The sequence below is a fragment of the Akebia trifoliata genome, chromosome 16 (assembly GCF_017979445.1).
Source record: "Akebia trifoliata isolate Shusen 1 chromosome 16, ASM1797944v1, whole genome shotgun sequence".
Lineage (NCBI taxonomy): Eukaryota > Viridiplantae > Streptophyta > Magnoliopsida > Ranunculales > Lardizabalaceae > Akebia > Akebia trifoliata.
This window is the reverse complement of record NC_141390.1, coordinates 28465293-28484098: the sequence shown is the minus strand read 5'-3', so window position 1 is coordinate 28484098 and position 18806 is coordinate 28465293. Positions and strand designations below refer to the sequence as shown.

Here is an 18806-nt window from a genome sequence, read left to right as displayed (position 1 = left end):
CTAATTCCTTCTATCCGTTAATTTTGTTCTCTTCTTTCTCTTTGTTATACGACATAGAATTACGCACGCTTAAGATCACTACACCATACACTTAATTTAGTAAGCATGTACGCTTAGGTTCGTTACACATTTCGATAACTTAGAAATCTCGTTACGTTAGAAAAATGCAACCTTAAAACTTAGAAATAATCACATTGAGACTAAAAAAAACCTTACGTAAAAATAGACAAAACAAATATCAAAATGATGAAAATACCCCTCATGAATTTTGGACTTTTGAAAAATCTCGGAAGTACCTCAATTGCATTCAGAACATGATTTCAAGTCTAACGAGACCCAAATCAACGAAATTGAAGAAATTTATGAAAAATCGTAAAATAATCGAAACACCCCTTAAATCGAAATTAAAATTAAAATTTAAACAATCAACTTGAAAATTTTAAATCAATATTCAATCCAAAATTTAATCAACCCATCAACATTTAAATTAAAATCCAAGTCAATCAATTAACATTCAAATTAAAATCTAATCGATTAATCAACCAAAAATAAAATGAACCAACTAACATTAAAATTAAAATTCAATCGATCAATGAATCAAAAAAGTAAAAAGTACAATCGACTAATCAACATTTAAATTAAAATTCAATCAACCAATCAAATTGAAATTAAAATTCAATTAATCGATCAACATTAAAATTAAAATTAAATTATCTAATCAAATTAAAATTAAAATTTAATTGACCGATCAATATTAAAATTAAAGTTAAATTGACTAATCAAATTGAAATTAAAATTTAATAGATCAATTATGATTTAATAGTAGACTACTAAGGTATGAGATGCATGGGATCATACCCTATCTCTATACATGAGGGCTGTACGCAGTTAGAAACTTGGGCAGTGTTTGTTTGCGCTATTTTTCAGCGTTTATTGCTGAAAAAAATTAAATTCAGCACTTTTTGTCAAAATAGCGCGTTTGTTTACTCTATATTTTCAATGCTTATTGCTGAAAATAAGTGAAAAAAAATTCAGCATTATTTTGATGCTGAAAAAAAGTGCTGAAACGGTAAGCACTTCATTTTTTTCGACACGGACAAGTATGCCCTTCGATTTTGTAAGCATGGACAAGTATGCCCTTATTCTTAAAAGGATATTAACTCTTATATCCCATGGATAAGTATATAAACACCCCACAAATTAATAAACCCACACCATGACTAAATTATTTTATCTTATATGAGTTAAAAAATTTGGAATGAGTTGATTTTTAATGAGAATGATCTCCTCATTAGTATATAAGCACCCCACAAATTAATAAACCCACACCATGATTAAATTTTTTTGTCTTATATGAGTTAAAAGTTTTCGAATAAGTTGATTTTTGATGAGGAGATCATCCTCATCAAAAATCAGCACATCCTGAAACTTCTAACCCTATCAAAACAAGTTCAAGAATCGTAAATCATCCCTTTTTATTAAAAAAAAATTATTTTTGACCAGTTAGAAGTTTCAAAATTGACTGATTTTTGGTGAGGATGAATTCTAAAGACTATCCTCTCTAAAAATTTGCTCATTCCAAAAACTTTAACTCATATATAACAAAAAAAAAAAATTGGCTATGGTGTGGGTTGCCCTTATTAATTCATAGGGTGTTTTGATAATTACACATCCTTCATTTCCATCAAAAATTATTCATCCAAAATTAAATTCTTTTAATGTTGATTTCAAATTTTGGTGACTTGTATAACATTATTATTTTTAATTTGAAATTTGTGGGCTTTTATAAATAGAAATTATTATTTATAAATTAAATATTTGAGTATTATTTATTATTTAAAAATGAATTGTATTTTAATTTATATAAGAAATAATATATTTTATTGTGTTTGATAAGAAATAGGCATTTGAAACATGCAAATAATGTATAATATGATTGTAAGTGTAACAAAAATAATTTACCAGCTTCAACAATGTATGGCAAATATGATTCAGTATCTAAACAAGTAACTTTTTCAGCATTTAAATTCAGCACTTATAAATTTCAGTGCTTAATGCTATTCAACACTTATTTTTTTCAGTTTAACAAACAGCACCTTGATCTTTTAATTTGGTCAAAGAAAAAACAAATATAAAAAAAGAAGAAACAAATAAGAGAAAGAATCAATAAATAAATATAAATAAATAAAAAGAGAAAGTCGTTAAAAAAAAAAAACCAAAAGACATTTATGAAAAGGCTACCTCTAATCCTTGGAAAACGAGGGAGAAGCTGACATTATTGAAACTGCAAAAGCAAAGGACATTTTTTGACTGAGGATAGGTACACAATAGCTAGAAAGAAAGTTTAAAAAAGAAAAAGGACAGAGCTGCTTCTCTCATGGTGGTAAGGACCACGTTTTGAAGAAGAAGAGAACTTCTTCTCTCCAAAAAAATAGACCCACAACTCCCTCTCTCACGGACTTCTTCTTCTCCCTTGCTGCTCCCTCTTTTTCTCCATTAAACCTGCAACACCCACAACCCCCTTTCTTTGTCCCTCTCTCAGCTACCATTAATACCCGCATAAGAGCACCCACAACCCCTCTCGAACTCACCTTCTCTCCACGACAATAGAAGAAGAGGAAGAAGAACGGAAAAGTAGGAGAAGAAAGACATACCTGTAGCAGCCCACAGCCTTCTTCACGCTCAGCCCCATCAACAACATCCCACTCCGGCCACCTTCTTCGTGAACTCATAGCCACGTCCACTGCACAGCACTCTTTTCCCTTCCTTCTAACTCTCTCCGACAAAGGTCACCACCATGTTCTCATCCTTCACTTTCAAAGCAGCCACAACACTCTCTTTAATCCTTTTCAACGTCCAAAGCAGCAACACAATCTTCTCTTTTATTCTTTTCTGTTAACAGCCACAAGCACCCCTTCCCAACCTTCTGTTAGTAGCCCTTAACGTCCCAAAATACTACCCAATAGACCTCACATTTTCGTTTTCTTCTTCTTGCTAAACACCACCCATAGAACTCACGTCTTAGCCACATTCGGCATCTTGACCACTTTCCACCTCACAACAATACTCATGGCCACTCTCACATATAGATTTCTCTGAAGGAATCACAATAACCAAGGATTTTGAGGGATTTCCAATCATAATAACCAAGGTACATCTTTATCTGCTTCAAACATGACATCAAATTGTGTAATGTTCACATTAATTTTCGTTTTAATTGAGCATTCGTGTTCACGCACTTAGCATGTGAAGTTTACACACATTCACTTAATTCATAATATTGATGCTGGAGTTAGATTAGCTGAGTCAACTCACTGATCTTTTGTAGGAAGTAAAGTCATTTTTTTTTCTAAATGGGCATGAGTCAACTCATTGTTTTGGGGGATGCATCGAGTTGGACATTGAGATTTCATGTGATAAATGAGTCGACTCGTTCATTTTTATGTATACAAGAAATTTAAAATTGATTTTCTCAATAAAATAGGCGTGAGTCAACTCACTGATTTCTATGTATATGGGAATTAATTCATCAATCAATTTATTAACGTTTGCCACGTGTTCCTTTTTTTTAAAAATTAGCATATATGTGTGAAAGGCTGATTCACTAATTTGCCCCATGTCTCTAATATTTTGATGTTAAAATTTTACATATGTGGGTTGCTGATGCGCCAACTTGTTGATCTAACACGTATTCGTAATTTGAAATTTTTCATGTTTACAATTCCCATTTTTGCAAGATTCACTTTTGGAACGCTCTAATTTTGGAACTTTGTAATTCTCTAATTTGCAAAATTTTCTAATCATAATTTTTCACTTCGAAAAATTCATATTTGTCAATTTCTAATTTAAAAATTCATCATATTCATGATTTTCTGATTTGGGTAATTTTGTATTTCTGATTTATAAATCTCATAAAGTGAAAAATTTAGAAGTTCCAATTCATAAATTTCCAATATAGAAAATTTTCACAAATTCTTTTTTTAGTCAATTTGAAAAAAAATTGTACATTTAGATTTGTGATATATTGCAACGTGAACTTTGGAGCATAGGTTGGAATTAAGGTTTTTTCATAATTTTCATTTTTGCGCAGAATTCAAGAAATCATGTAATATTTGAGAGAATATTAGTTGTAAGATTCAATTAGGACATCCGATATAAACTGATGATGATGGGACCTTTGCTTAACTTTAGTCTATGCTCGTTAATCATAAGATAGTTTCATATCGTACTAGAGATCGATCATCTTGATTAGGTAAATTCGGTACCTAACCCCTTTTGAAACCCATAATCTGACCCCTTGCTTATTTCTCTTATTTATGAATTAACCCGGTCCATTTTGAAGCTATCTATGGTTCATAAACCTAAACTAGGTGGCGACTCCCTATCCCCTAAAAATCTTCAATTTACCAATCGGACCCCTTTTCACTATTTAGTGAAAAACAAGTCGATGCGATTTCAAGTATATAATTTACTCGAGAAATCTATGTAATTAAGGCTCTAGAAATCACTTTCTAAATCCAGATCACAAACGTCTATATCTTTGCATCTAAATTTAATATTGTCGGTTCATTTTGATAATATATATAAATAAATAAAGCACTGCAATTCCATCATCTTATAATGTTGGTTAGCTTTTAAAATCATAAAATATCCTTTTTACCATATATTCTTTGAGAACACTTTAATCAACATTTAAATTTACAAATAGGCTATTCTGTAATACATTTGCATTTGCACATGCCAGTTTCTAGTTTACTTCATAATGAGAGAAGGTTGAATAGGATTTTGCATACACCAAAATTTTAAAGACCAAAAATACCCCTAATTACGTCTAAACACTGATAACACAGGGTGTTATTTGCAATGTTGAGATAACAATTTGAGCCAAAATTTTGTAATGTTTGAATAGTGTGTTTTAATCTTTAATTGGGATGTGAAATAAGTTAAAACATTGGGGTGTAATAAGTAAAAGTTGGGGTGCCAATAGCAATTATCTTTATTAATAGTCATCTACCTCATCTCACATTATAATATTTTTGAAATACTCAAACTAGCCTTTTTCTTAACATCATCTCAAATTATAATATTTTTTAAATGCCCGAACAATCTTTTTATTTTTTTCATCTTTTTCACAAACTTTGGTTACAATAGCAATTGCAATCATTTTCAATGATTTTTTCCCGTGGATGATGAATGGGAATTATATACTTCTAATGGGAATTAGTCTCACATTAGATACAAATTACCTTATCGCTCTCCTTATAAACTCTTAGGCCTCTCCACTCATTGCCAATTGATTTTGAATTAGATCCCCAAACTCATCAGGGTATTAGTGGAGGCCTTTTTTTTCACCACGTCACTCAATTTATATCTCCATGTGCTTTGGCCGAGTCCTGCCAACACGTGCGGGGGCATTTTCAGTTTGTCCCACCTCAGAAGCACAAATTGCCTTGTCTCTCTCTTTATAAGCTTTAGGCCTCTCCACTCATTGCCAATTGGTTTTAGTTGGACCCCAAACTTATCAATTTTGATTTAAAATATATATATATATGTATTATTATTTCAACTATTTATAAATAAAAAATCGAACAACAAAATTGAAATTCCAAAAATTTTATACTGTAAGCTCACCATTTTTTTTATTTACTGATGATGAAAATGCTTTTACAGTAACAAAGTCAAATATGGAACCATAAGATCACACTGGTTAACTGCTTAGATTACAAAAAAATAAAATAAAATTTGAATTGAAATCATAAACAAAGCAGGAGCAATTTTAAAATGTCTCACAAATCCAACCTTGGAAAACTGGATAAGTTAAACAAAAACAAACACAAATCCCCAACATCCTCTGTGAAAGGGGAACACAGTCATGATGAACCCTTCAACTTAGGATCTTTTACCCCTGTTTTGCCTAGAGGGGACTACAGACCATCCATCTTCTGCTTCCACTGTGTCTTGTGGTTTTTGCTCATCCCCTAAAATGTTTTTCGGTTGCAAATCAAACCTAGGCCTCATCTTGTCAACGGCCATGTCTGACACCTCGTCAACTGTGCTCTCATCTTCATCATCATTTTCATTTACCAACTGAAAATAATTAACAAAATGATTAATTTTTTGATAGCTAACGGATTTTCCTGTCTGAGAATTTAGTAGGAACTATCCAAATCCAAACCCACCCCCAAAAATAGAACTGCTTAAGATATTACAAATTTTATGCTTTTAATAATAGGAAAAAGAATAATTTAGCCAAAAAAAATGTTTGAAGAAGATTTACTGTAAAAATTATAGATGCAAACTACATCTTGTACCCCCAGATTGCATATATCTGTAATGCACCTAATAATGCTTTCTGCATATATGACCACAACTGTTAGGAGGATTTTCATTTTTCATGGAAAATTGTATTTTTCGTTGTTTTATTGGATATTTTATATGGAAAACTGAGATCCACCCTCAACTAAAAATCAAACAAAGGCTGGATTTCATTTTCTTAACACGTGCCCTAAGGGCACACGTGAAGATGCATTAATACACCTCGAAACTAGATTTTCCTACCAAAAATGCAGTCAAAATTTTCTTTTCTACCAAAAATACCCTCAAATGCTTGTTTCCAAGGTGTATCTAATGCATCTTAACGTGTACCCTTAGGTACCCCTTGGTGAACCAATGAACGGAGTTCAGGAGGAAACTAACCTGAAGAAACCACCGGGACGTTATCTTCTTCCTTCCAAATGTCCTCGAGACAAACTCCGCTCCTAAGCTGATGAACATATCAGATAGTCAAGAAGCTAGTCGATTAGCCAAATTGGGGGCAAAAATTGATCAACCTTTGTACAATTATCTTAGTGTTACTTTACCTTTGTCAGAGCTAACTCGATGCGAGTCTGCAACTTCTTAGCACTTTCTTGTTGTGAGCCATGCAAAAGGCAACAACCCACATTTAAAATCTTCTCAACGTCATCTCGAGCATCAACAGATTCACATGTCTTTACTAGTTTTGTAACATGTGGCATGAGATCCGTTTGGTGGTTACAACGTCCGCAGTAGTATTCAACCTCTAACTTAATAATACTTCCTCGTACTGTACCAGCCATGTAAGAACTTAGAGCACAGTCAATATGAGCTACATTCCCACATACGTAATTCTCACTTAGTTTTGTTTGACATCTTATAAAACTATAGCTTCCATGAACCCAATCTACAGTCTTGAAACATAGAATACAGCAACAATTGTGACAGAAATTACGTTCAATGGAGCAGATGTCACAATCCTTAGACGGTATAGAGTCAATCATTGCTTCTTGGTCGAGACTGCACATCGCATTTCCTACCTTACAAGCCATGAATCCAGTATCTGATTCTGACCCATGGTGGTCAGCCTTCTCTTCCATAGGTTGTATGCTGGAGCTAGCAGCCCGATCTATATTACCAATAGTGTCACAAAATAATTATGTCGAAATGAAACAAAATGTGCCACATTTATGTCCATGTACCCACGAAATAACTTATATTTGGATAAAATATTTAGTGATTGATGTCGTCTGAAGATTTCAACAAGTGTGCTATAATGTAGGAGCACTTTTTTGCATTTATTGTGATTCTTTTTAACTTCCGAACAAGGTTGTTTTGTTATAAGTTGATATCGCTAGTTGTGCCTCGTGAAAAAATAGAACTTTTTTTTTGTGAAATTAAACATTCCATTTCTTTTAGAAAGAAATTCTGTTCAAGTGAGAAAATATGGTTTAAAGGACCATTTAGCTAAGTGGTAAGACCATGGGATGATGTTCTCTAGGGCTTAGGTTCAAACCCCTTGAACTCCTTATACAAAAGAAAATAAAATAGCTTGCTCAGCCAAAAAAAAAGGCGGAAGCTTGGTTATAATTGTGTATCCATCGCTTACAGGCTTCGATTTGAAGGGCATTTTGGCATAACTGTCGAGGTGAAGTAGGGACCCAAAAGATTGATTGGAACGGTATATAGACACATAGATAAGTAAATCCCTTATGGGTTCCAAATAAAAACATAAATAACTAAAAAAAAACTAAAACTGGAAACTGAAGCTGATACTGAACCTTAAAAAATTAAATAGATATGATATCTATAAAACAGAAAAGAACATAGCTAAATTGAAACCAGACCTTTATCCTCACGCCATTCCTTTGAAGGGATCTTCCAACTGAAAGAGCCAAGGAAGGCCTCAAGGTCAGCATCAGGGAATTGCTTACTGATAAATTCTTTAACTGCCGGAAGGCTTGCGAGCCGTATCCCACGGAAAGACTTCTTAAGACTGCTTGGAAGATACAGGTTCCGATCAGCCATGAAGCCAGACTTAGTTATTCTCTTTCCTACCTTCCATCTCCATATGTCACCGCGTTTAGGCCAATCAATAGGAGCATAAGGCAAGCCTTGACCTGATTCACCGGCCGACACTGGCCTAAGAACTAGACTATTTTTTGTTGAATCAGCCACGGGACTACCATTGTTTGCGTTGGCCATTGATTGAGTGGTGAGCTGCACCAATGCAGTTCTTGTTATTTTCAATTGAGCAAAGTCATAAATAAATGCAGGTACATAATAACTTAGAATTTCATTTCTGTTGATTCATACATAAAAAAATAAAATTGTAACTCTGAATCATTTCATCCGGAAAAATGCATATAAATTGGTTAGAAAAATCTGTTCAAAATATCATACGGATTGTCATCATCATTATCATCCAAGCCTTGACTCAAATATTCGGAGGCTCAACCAAGCCATTCTGAACCATTACAAAACAATCCCACACATTGAATGTTTTGGGGTTTAACATTCCAGACTCGACCGAAACATTCTAAGACAATGCAGAAATTAAAACCGTGCATCTTGCCACCTCATCCATATCTTTTTTTCTCTCTAGCCTTCCTTTCTTCCCATTTTTAGAGTATTTGGCCTGCATCGGTGTATTTCTCAGAGATGCAATCAATGGCTTCATTACAGACTAGCATATATTCTTAATCAACTCTCATTGAATCTTATCACCAGTTGGACTTATTTCTAGATTCCCAAAGTTGCACTAACTTCTAGGTCAGTTTATATTAAGATACCATACCATTCTATGCCATAAATTACAGCATTTATTATTATTTCATTAAAGAAATTTTCTTTAAATATTTTTTCAAGCAACTCCAATTTTGTAGTCGTGTCATGCATCTTAATCTCTCCCACCTTGAGACGAGTGAGGCACAAGGTTTTGCCAAATAGGCTAGAGATTGATTTATTTATAATACGCGTATGCCTCATGTTAAAGCTCAATCGTCAACTCTGCAGGTACATGGAAGAGCTGACAGAATATATATAAAAAAACATGTTAATACCACTCGAATTCATCTTATATCCTGAAAACAGCCCTATAGAGATGTCTTACATCATTTTTTTTTCTCTCACGTATCATACTAAATCTAACTTACATGGTTTATGTATCATACACTAGAGGTGTTCCCAATTTGCAACATTTTTATAGTAGTGGAGTTAAAAAAGAATGCCATAATACTTACCTAAAAACTTGATCTCAATGTGATTAGGAAAATAATTGATGACATTAAAATAATCAAGCTCTCTAATAAGCCATCAACTCATATTACCAGTTTCAACATCATTATACTTGCTAAAAATATACCTTGTTTATTGAATATGGGTTAATAAATCGTAAAAAGGTACATGAGTAAGAATATTTCGCTTCATGGACATCACATAGTAATTAGCTAGTATTCTAAATATATTACATCGAGATAATTGATTTGTATGCAAATTGTAAATAAAATTATATAAATAAATAGAAAAAAAAAAAAAAAAAAAAAGTCCTAAGTTCTTATGTATTTATCTGGATTTTACACTTTTTTTTAAGGCTTTACTAGAAAAAAAAACTTCACCTATCAGAGGCTAAAAGCCTCATATGAGTCTCTCTTTTTCAAACAACACGCACGGCTCTTAATAAAGTTGCTCCCACTGTAATCTATTTTAGTTTGTCTGCTTATTTTAAATCCCTTCACAATGCATCAGTTTGTAATTCCATGTTTTGCATGTGCCCCTTTAATAAACATGGTCAATGAGTTGAAGAGTGGGGTCGTCAACTAAACATATTTCTCTTCAAGAAAATATAAGCATTTCAAATTATGAGTTTCCAATGTAGACCAATGATAGAACCAATTAGGAGTCCTTTGGTGCAAGATTAAGGCCCTAAAAAAGTGAGAGGAAGGTTGACATTGAGGTGGACTAAGACGAAAAGGTAAGGTCAGAAGTCACACTCCTTAATAAAAGATACGACTTTAAATGAAGCATACTTCAAATTTTGAGTCTTCCACATATAGACCCATGATAACACCAGTAACTAAAAAAGCCCAAATTTGACGGAGCAAGAGATCAAATTGGCATCAAAATTTTCACTGTCAAATTTTTTTTCGACGGGTTGAAATTGTCAAATAAAATAAGGATGAGAGATAGCTCTAAGCCGTCAAATCTGGGAACATCAAGAATTTCGACGGTCCTAGACTGTCAAAATTCAGTTTTTAAAATTCGTAGGCCTTAGCTCGTCAATTTTTTATGTCGAATTTTCCAATTTTCACATAGTGCTAGTTCTTTCTTCTTCTTTTTTCTTTTCTTAGCTTTTTGAGATTGGTGCTTTTGGTGTAAGTTGAAGACCCTAAAAAGGTAAGAGGGAGATTGAAAATGAGGTTGATTGAGGTGGATATAATTCACATTCCTTGGTAAAAGATACTATTTTAAATGAACTTGGATAACCAAATGATTCTTATACCAACTCCGATTTTTAAGGTAAGATCAATGCACCAAGCAATCTTACAAACAAAAATGCATGATGTTACTCAAATATGCATGATGGACCCCACCTGAGAAACTTAATGTGTAGAAAGGATGGGGAGTCGGAGGCATCTTCTTCTTCATTGTCAGTTATGAACAAGGTGTGGGGGTATTTCTTTGAGCTATTCAGTACCAGTTGTTTTCCCAAGATATTGAGACCTTTGTTTGAGGAGAAGGAGAGCTACACTAGTGCAGTTAAGGTGACATCTACGGATTTTTTATGGAATTTAGAGGTGTTTTTATTGAGGACTTCATTGGTAAGTAGGAGTGGGTTTGTAATTTAGTTGTGAAACAACGTAGCAGCAAAGAGAATATAAATCCCAACACAACACAAGAATTTACATGGTTCACGGTATGCCTACATCCACGGATCAGATAAAGAACATTCTCTATTTACCTTTCATGGTTTTACGTCCCAAGAGATCTCTATTTATAAAACTAGGAGTTGCTAAAACACACTTACCTCCCCAAAAAGTATTACACAATAGGGAGTGTTGCTCCCTGCAACTCAACGTACCGCCAATAGAATACAAGACATTTACACTAGGGGGTGCAACTTGGTTCGGGTTAGAATAAAATTAGAACCGAACCGATCAAGATTGGTTATATTATATAAGAACCAAAACCGAACCGAATTATTTTAGAACCAAACGAATCCAAACCGACTTTATTTCAGTTCAGTTCCAGGGGTTGCCAAGGAAGAGTTAAAATTCCCTCATCTCTCCTATGTTAGATTGTTTTACAGCTTGAGAGAGAGATGAGACGTTGGCTGTCGGTCGCAAAGACGAGAGCGACAGAGTGAGAGAGAGACGAGGGTTGGGTAGTTTTATAAAAAAAGTAAAAAAATTAAATTAAAAATTAAAATATAAATTTAATATTTTATTTTATATTAATATTGGTTCGGTTTCAATTTGGTTCGGGTTTTTATATTATCTGAACCGAGAATCGAATCGAAGTTATCGGTTCTTTATTTTATAAACCCGAAATCGAACCAATATCCATCTAAACCGAACCAAAGCAATCCAAATTCCACGATTTGGTTCAGTTCTCGGTTTGAATCGAATTAAGTTGCACCCCTAATTTACACAATATTAGCCCCTATATAAGTCCTCGTGTTGTAGTTGTACCTTTCTTGTTGGTCACCTTGACCAGCTTAAATACAATGTGTATTTGTCTATCAGAAAAAGTTCCATGTTAAAAAGTTAAAAGAACAAACATTAATATCCATTCACCTTTTTAAACAACGCTCGTTAAATTTTCCAACTATCAAAAAGAGTGTCATCAGCGGAGTTAAGATCATCCAATCAGATCTCAAATTTTAATTCAATAACTCTCATACAGAATCCAACTCATAGTTTATTTTTGGTTGATTTAAATTTTTCGTGTTATCACCAAGTAAGCCTACTTTTAAGGAGATCAGTAACTCAATGATTACCGAAATTGAAATTAGGCCCTTGCTATCATCACTCCTAGACTTTTTTGGAAGGTATAAAGGTAAATGATGGCAATGGGGGGAGGGGTGACACGAAGAATTTCCAGGAGATCATCCATCCTAGTGCTATTCCCACATAAGTACGTTTAATTGTGGAATTCTTATGGGATCCGATGCATTAGTGTTGGTATAATCACACCCCAAATTTGGAAGGGCCCAATCGGGTTCTCATAGACTTTACCAACTAAATTAGCTGACACTAACCAAAATTCAAGTACCTATTAGTTCTGTTAAGATTTGAATTGTACTAAATAACTAGAATTGCATGCTCTCCGGGGGGGTACATTAAGTCCAAGAAAAAAGTAAAGGATAAGTATAGGTAGTCGTATAACCATCCTAACTAACTAATTCCAATCCTATACTAAGACAATACATCTTATTACAATACATCAGAACCAATACTAAAATATCCTATCGCAATCACATGCTCATTTGAATGGAGAACTTGTCATTGGTTACAATTAATATCAATTAGTCCTTAATCACATAGATTGAATGGTTGATGTCATTATAAAATGTTCGTCACAATGCTGGTGATTGCCACCTGTACATGAAATTCATCACTATCACATTTCATTCATATGGGAATCTGACATAACTAAAAGCTCATTAGATCAAGTCCATCATGATCTCTTTCAAGAACATTTGATTGGATCGTGCTGCTTGATAATCTCTCAGGGAAATCATAAATGATGAAAGACTAATGGAATAGGAAATGAGAATTAAATTAGTAGTGAAAGCCATTGGAATAGTATGGCTATCCTATTCTAAAATTGGAGTCAGTTATGGCTCTGAAACCATATTAGAATTTGAATTAAACTAAATAACTATAATTTATGATATCCATGATGTGGAGACCTTTTATGGTCTCACTCCTCGATATGTGTAAAATCTCCAAGCCAATAAGTTGATCCACAACTCCCTAACTTTTCTCCGTTGATCTCTAATCTCTTGACCTTTTCGCTTTATTGGTACTGACGAGGTAGACCTCTGATTTTTCGAAAGGCTGAAAAAAGAAAGACGGCCCCCCAATGTAATCCCTGTCAAGGATTCTCTGGAGATTAAGTCAGTGAAGGATACCAAAAGTTAAAGGGAAAGAAGAGACTTTAAGTGGGGAAGATGATGAATAGTTGATTGCAGACAATTTCCTTTCTTTTTGGGAGTACAAAAAGATGATTTTTCGAACTCGTTCTTAGTCTTTGAGAAGTAGTTTTATAGTTTTGGACTTCGAGACAGGTGTCACCACACAGTTGGTCCACATGTTTTGCCAAATGAGACGTGAGGTGGCTCTGAATTGTTGTCTTTACCTTCAAATTTCGTGCCCACACCTCATTAATGTAATACTCGAGTTTGATTTATATTGTTTCAACACATTAATTGCTAAGTTGACTTTATTTCATCATTTGGAAGTGGCTAAGTTAAGGAATGACACCTCCATCACATTTTTGATAAGTACTTGTAGATATCGCATTAAACGTGACGATTTTGACGGATGAGAAGGCTCTAGTCATCATAAATTCTTCATCTTATTATGCTTTGGGATTTATTTGCCTGAATTAATGAACCTTTTGACCTTAAGTCTTCTTCCAATTAATGCGGCTAACCGACCTCCCAGCCGCGTTATTGCTCTTATTTGGGTGGTTTGGCTTTAAAGCTGACATGATTGTACATTGAGTTCGATGGTTCGCTCGATTTATTGCCTACCTGACCTTTCTTTATGATGATCCTACGGCTTTATTGAAAATTGCTCGATGTTTTAGGTTGGACCCACTAAATTCAATAGAACACGTGTCTTTATATTAGAGCGTGGTAAAAATGGGCTCCACATATGATAATCCAAACACACCATTGTGGAAGAACAAAATAAATTTAGGGGAGTAAAAGATTTCTTTTTCATTATTGTCTTTCCATATTCATAAGAGAAGAAACAAACCAATCCTACTCTAATTTCCATACTTACATAAAGAAACCAAATCTTTTTGTAATTGTGTAAGTATTTATAGTAAGTCTAAAATTAGTAAAGTCCCAATTACTTCCTAATTGGATTAAGAATCCTAAATGCGTTAAAAATTTCTTCTGCCACAACTTCAAAATCACGATTATGCTAAATTTATTCGCAGTCAAAGATTTTATAAATAAAAAGTCTAACTTTGACCGTAATTTCATAATGGTAAACAATGCCGAAACACTTCCATAAGTTACGCTCATTTTACATAGTGGAATGAGCACCTAGGCATTCAGTCGTGTAACCCTCAAAGTCCTCTTTTCAATGCTTTAGGAATTGTCGAATTCCGAGTTCATGTGACAAAGTTATGCCCAAATTACTATAGACTATGTGTGTAAATTCTCCTAGATAATTACATTAAATAAAAAAATAAAAAATAAAAACAACTAAGTAGTTGCATAATTATCCCAACTAACTAATATAATTCTGACTTAGGTTAATAATGTTATGTAAAATATTCCTAATATAAGATATGATTTAGTGTATCCTTATTATTATACATCATACCTAATATTTTAATAAGTCCAAAATTATTTTCTAAAATTCATATGCATCATCATCAACCTATACGTCTTATCCCAACCCATGGGACTGAATTGATAAACATGCCCTATTAATTTCTACAAAATCAAATCAAATCAAATAAAACAAATAAAATAGAGTCGTAATAATATGACGCCCCCTCCGACATACGTCCCCCATCACAAAATTGTGAATCATTTTCCTCGGGATACACAAGAAAAAGATTTATGATTATGCGTATCCCAAGATAAATGATCTACAAATCTTTGATGAAGGCATAGAGTGGCATGCGTTAGAGGGAGCGTCTGAATATCATTATACAATAAAATAATCCCCAAGCTAAATGTAATTTTCTCAATATATAAAGGTTATTTCCATCCATCAATAATTACTTATCGCCGCTAAACATAAAGACAAGTTTACTAATATGCGCCTTAGGGAACCTGTTTAATAACATGTGCCCAAACCGGTTCTGAGCCGCTATGCGTGCCTATAGAATCCAAAACCTTTTTGAAAATTGAAGCTATCATCCTAAGGAGGACATACTCTAATATCCAAATCATTGGATAATCATTTTTACTTGTTTGTATCCCAAGGAACCTTCAAATGGAATCGAAGCTCTCATCCTAAGGGGACATATTCTATAAGATCCAAATCATTGGATGGTCCTCAATTACTCTTAATACCCCAAAGAACCTTCAAATGGTACGGACATACAAAATACGTCCTCTAAGTATTACAGCAACACGACTTAATCTATTATATTTCGAATGTTCCTTTTGGATTTATTGTACTCCTTAGTCCTTAGACTAGAGTTCACCCATGCACGGGCATCCTCTCTTGGATTAAGGGGGTAAAAGCAGAAAAAATAAAATTTGAGTAGGTGATGGCAATTTTAACACGACACGCAAACATGACTGGAAAACAACACAAAATTAGTGGGTTTGGGTCAAACATAATTGGGTTTGGGGTATTACTAAAAAAATTTTAACGTATAAAATGAAAATAATAAAATCGGTTAAATGGGTAAAAGAAAAAAGATGATAATAAAGTTATAAGGATGAATAATAAAAGAAATAAAGTGGGTCCTAGAAAATAATAGTTAGATGGGAGGGTTGAGGGCATAAAAATGAAAAAAAAAAAAAAAAAAGTTGGAAGAGTATTAATAAAGAATTTTGAGATTAAAAGGGTAAAAAATAAAAAAAAATAAAAAAAGATTAAAAAGAGTAACGTTGAAATGATTAATGTGGGTCCCACATAAAAATTTATATCTCACAACCTGTACTAACTCATTTGTATTTTATTATATTGATGAATAACGTCTTTGTATGGGGCTCACTACAAGCATAGTCACTAAAGTCGTGATACATGTATGCGATATATCATTTGCAATTTGTACACGATTAACATGGCAAGAGTCAAAACATAGATCTTTTCGTTTGGGATACATAAGAAAAAAAATCTATGGTTCCATGCCCTTTTTCTTTGAGAGACAAGGAAAAAGATTCACTTTAAAAATAAAAATAAAAGTGTTTAACTTTTCGACAAATAATAAAATAAAATAAAAAAAGAGGGAAAGTAATGTTTTTCATGGTAGATATACAAGATGCTTTTTTTATTATTATTATTTAAAACCATGGCCACTGCAAAGGGTGGGCCGTACGTAAGACGTAAGGGAAAACACCCTCCTTAGGGTGACGACATCTTACTTACAATCTCTAACCTACGCAAGTGTTGTCCGTTGCGGGATTCATTTCTGTCCCAAATTTTAGATTTAAACCGGTAATCGGCCCAGTAAAAAAACAACCAAAGCCCCCGGCGCAGGATAGCAATAAACAATCATTAAGAAATTTAAACGTGGATTGCACGAAACCATAGATCCTTCTGCAAACTCAAGGGAGTTGATTTTTTTTTTTACAGAAAGTGTTGTAGAAAGAGTTTTCGGATGTCAGCATAGCATGGCTCTAAAATATATATATAAAAAATGCATGAAACATTTGATCTTTGAAGTTTCACCTGAGACAACAACTTAGGATTTGTGATAAATGACCTCAAATTGAAAAGAAAATCCCTAAAATTTTCTCCACCAATCGTCTCCCCTGTAACATAGATCAAATATACACACACACACACAAAATTAAAAATCAAAAATATAAATAAAAATTTAATTTTAGAACGATAAATTGGGGGGAAATTAGAATACCGTATGGGACTAGAATCGATTGTGTATTTGTGTTCAAGGACAACACTGAACCAGATTTTTACCTTTTTTTTAAAGAGAGCTCAGATTTTCTATGACTTAGAAGAAACGCAGCGAAGGAGAATGGATCCCTAAATATTAACGGGGGGGAGGTGTACGGTGTGCCGTGCATGTAAGTATTTTTGAGAAATGTGTTGTTGTTAGCCTGAAGATGACGTACTCCCTATATATACAATGGGTTGTTCCTAGGTTTGTCCAATCAGATTTTCCATGCACTTACTGCAAATGTTGTCCTCGTTGTGGGCCAGCAACAGTTGCCAAATATGTGGACCGTAAAACGTGTGAACAATTTTGGAAACTTTTTAACAGAATCAAATGACGTTGGACATCGAATGCCCGACAACGTCTGTGATACGAGTAGAAATATAGTGGTGTTCTAGGGATCTCATACACGAGGAACTTATGTGGTTCATATTTCCATCTTAGTTCTTTGTTGGACAATTTGTGTCCAGCAAATTTTTACAGAGGCTGTGCTGTCTTCTATCGGGCTTCGTGAGCCATTAATCTGCGAAAATATAAAAAGGCAAATTGTCTGGTTGATTATCTCGAGGTAGATACATGTAATTTAAATCTTATCTTAATAGATAAGATGGAATCGGCCCAAAGTTGGATTCAAACTATTTGAATGGATGAGATCATTCAGTTGAGCTTATTTAGTAAACTTTTTATTTGTTAATGGTGACTCAACAATTTAGTAAACTTTCATAAGAGAGCTGTTAGTGGCACCCTAACTTTTACTTATTACACCGCAATTAAAAATAAATAAAATAGGACATTTAGCATAAAAATTTCATAGGTTTATAATAATAATAAAAAAAATGTTACTTTTCTATTAATACTCAAAATATGGCTATTTGTTATATAGTGCCTTGTGTTTTTGGACTGAAATACCCTCATCAAAAATTTCTCAAATAAACCCTTGAAAATAATCTTCTAAATTGTAATTTCCTCCTTTTCAATATTTTATATCATCAAAATAATGATAGATTTGTTTTCTTTATAACAAAACATACTTAAAAAAAGTCATTAAAGTTCACCAAACGAATCATACATTTGAGGAACAATAGTGAATCTTGTAGCTCTCCTCTATTTCCTTCATTTTTTTAAAAAAAAAATTATTTATATATTCTTATAATCTTGATATATTTATTGTCTATAGTTATAAATATACAAAATGGTAGAAAAAAAAAAATTGATTTCACGAATTTTTTACTATTTTGTTCATAAAATCTACCCAATGTCGAACCTAGATACTTGAGTGTATTATAATGTCGAGGCTCAACAGTACCTATTGTCGAACCTCGACGAAATTGTCAAATAGAAATTTTTGTAAATGAAAAATGTCCACAACATTGAACCTCAACAATCAATATCGTTTAGTCTCAACTTTATAATACATTCTAATGTCAAGGTTCGACACCAAGTAAAATTTATGGACAAAACCTTAAAAATTCCGTGAAATCAAAAAAAAAAAATTGCTACCACTATCCATTTGGATAACTATGGACAAGAAAGGTATCAAGATTATAAGTATATATAAATAATTTATAATAAAAAATGATAGAAATAAAAGAGAAATTGATTGTTTTTTGTGGATATCTTCGATAAACCAAAAATCGAACATGAGAGCGCATACACAACCTTTGATCCAATCGGGATCAATCCCTTAC

General features: G+C 33.3%; 1 protein-coding gene across 1 annotated transcript; it reads right to left on the bottom strand.

Moving 5' to 3' along the window:
- Positions 1–5717: 5717 nt before the first annotated feature.
- On the bottom strand, positions 5718–17234 carry LOC147383274 (uncharacterized). Its single transcript, XM_086429039.1, has 5 exons — positions 16893–17234; positions 8142–8514; positions 6861–7423; positions 6697–6763; positions 5718–6087 (listed from the first exon to the last, which is right to left on the bottom strand). The coding sequence occupies exons 2-5, from the start codon at positions 8497–8499 to the stop codon at positions 6077–6079; spliced, it is 999 nt and encodes a 332-aa protein (XP_086285165.1). The 5' UTR covers positions 8500–8514; positions 16893–17234; the 3' UTR covers positions 5718–6076.
- Between the last annotated feature and the right edge of the window lie 1572 nt (positions 17235–18806).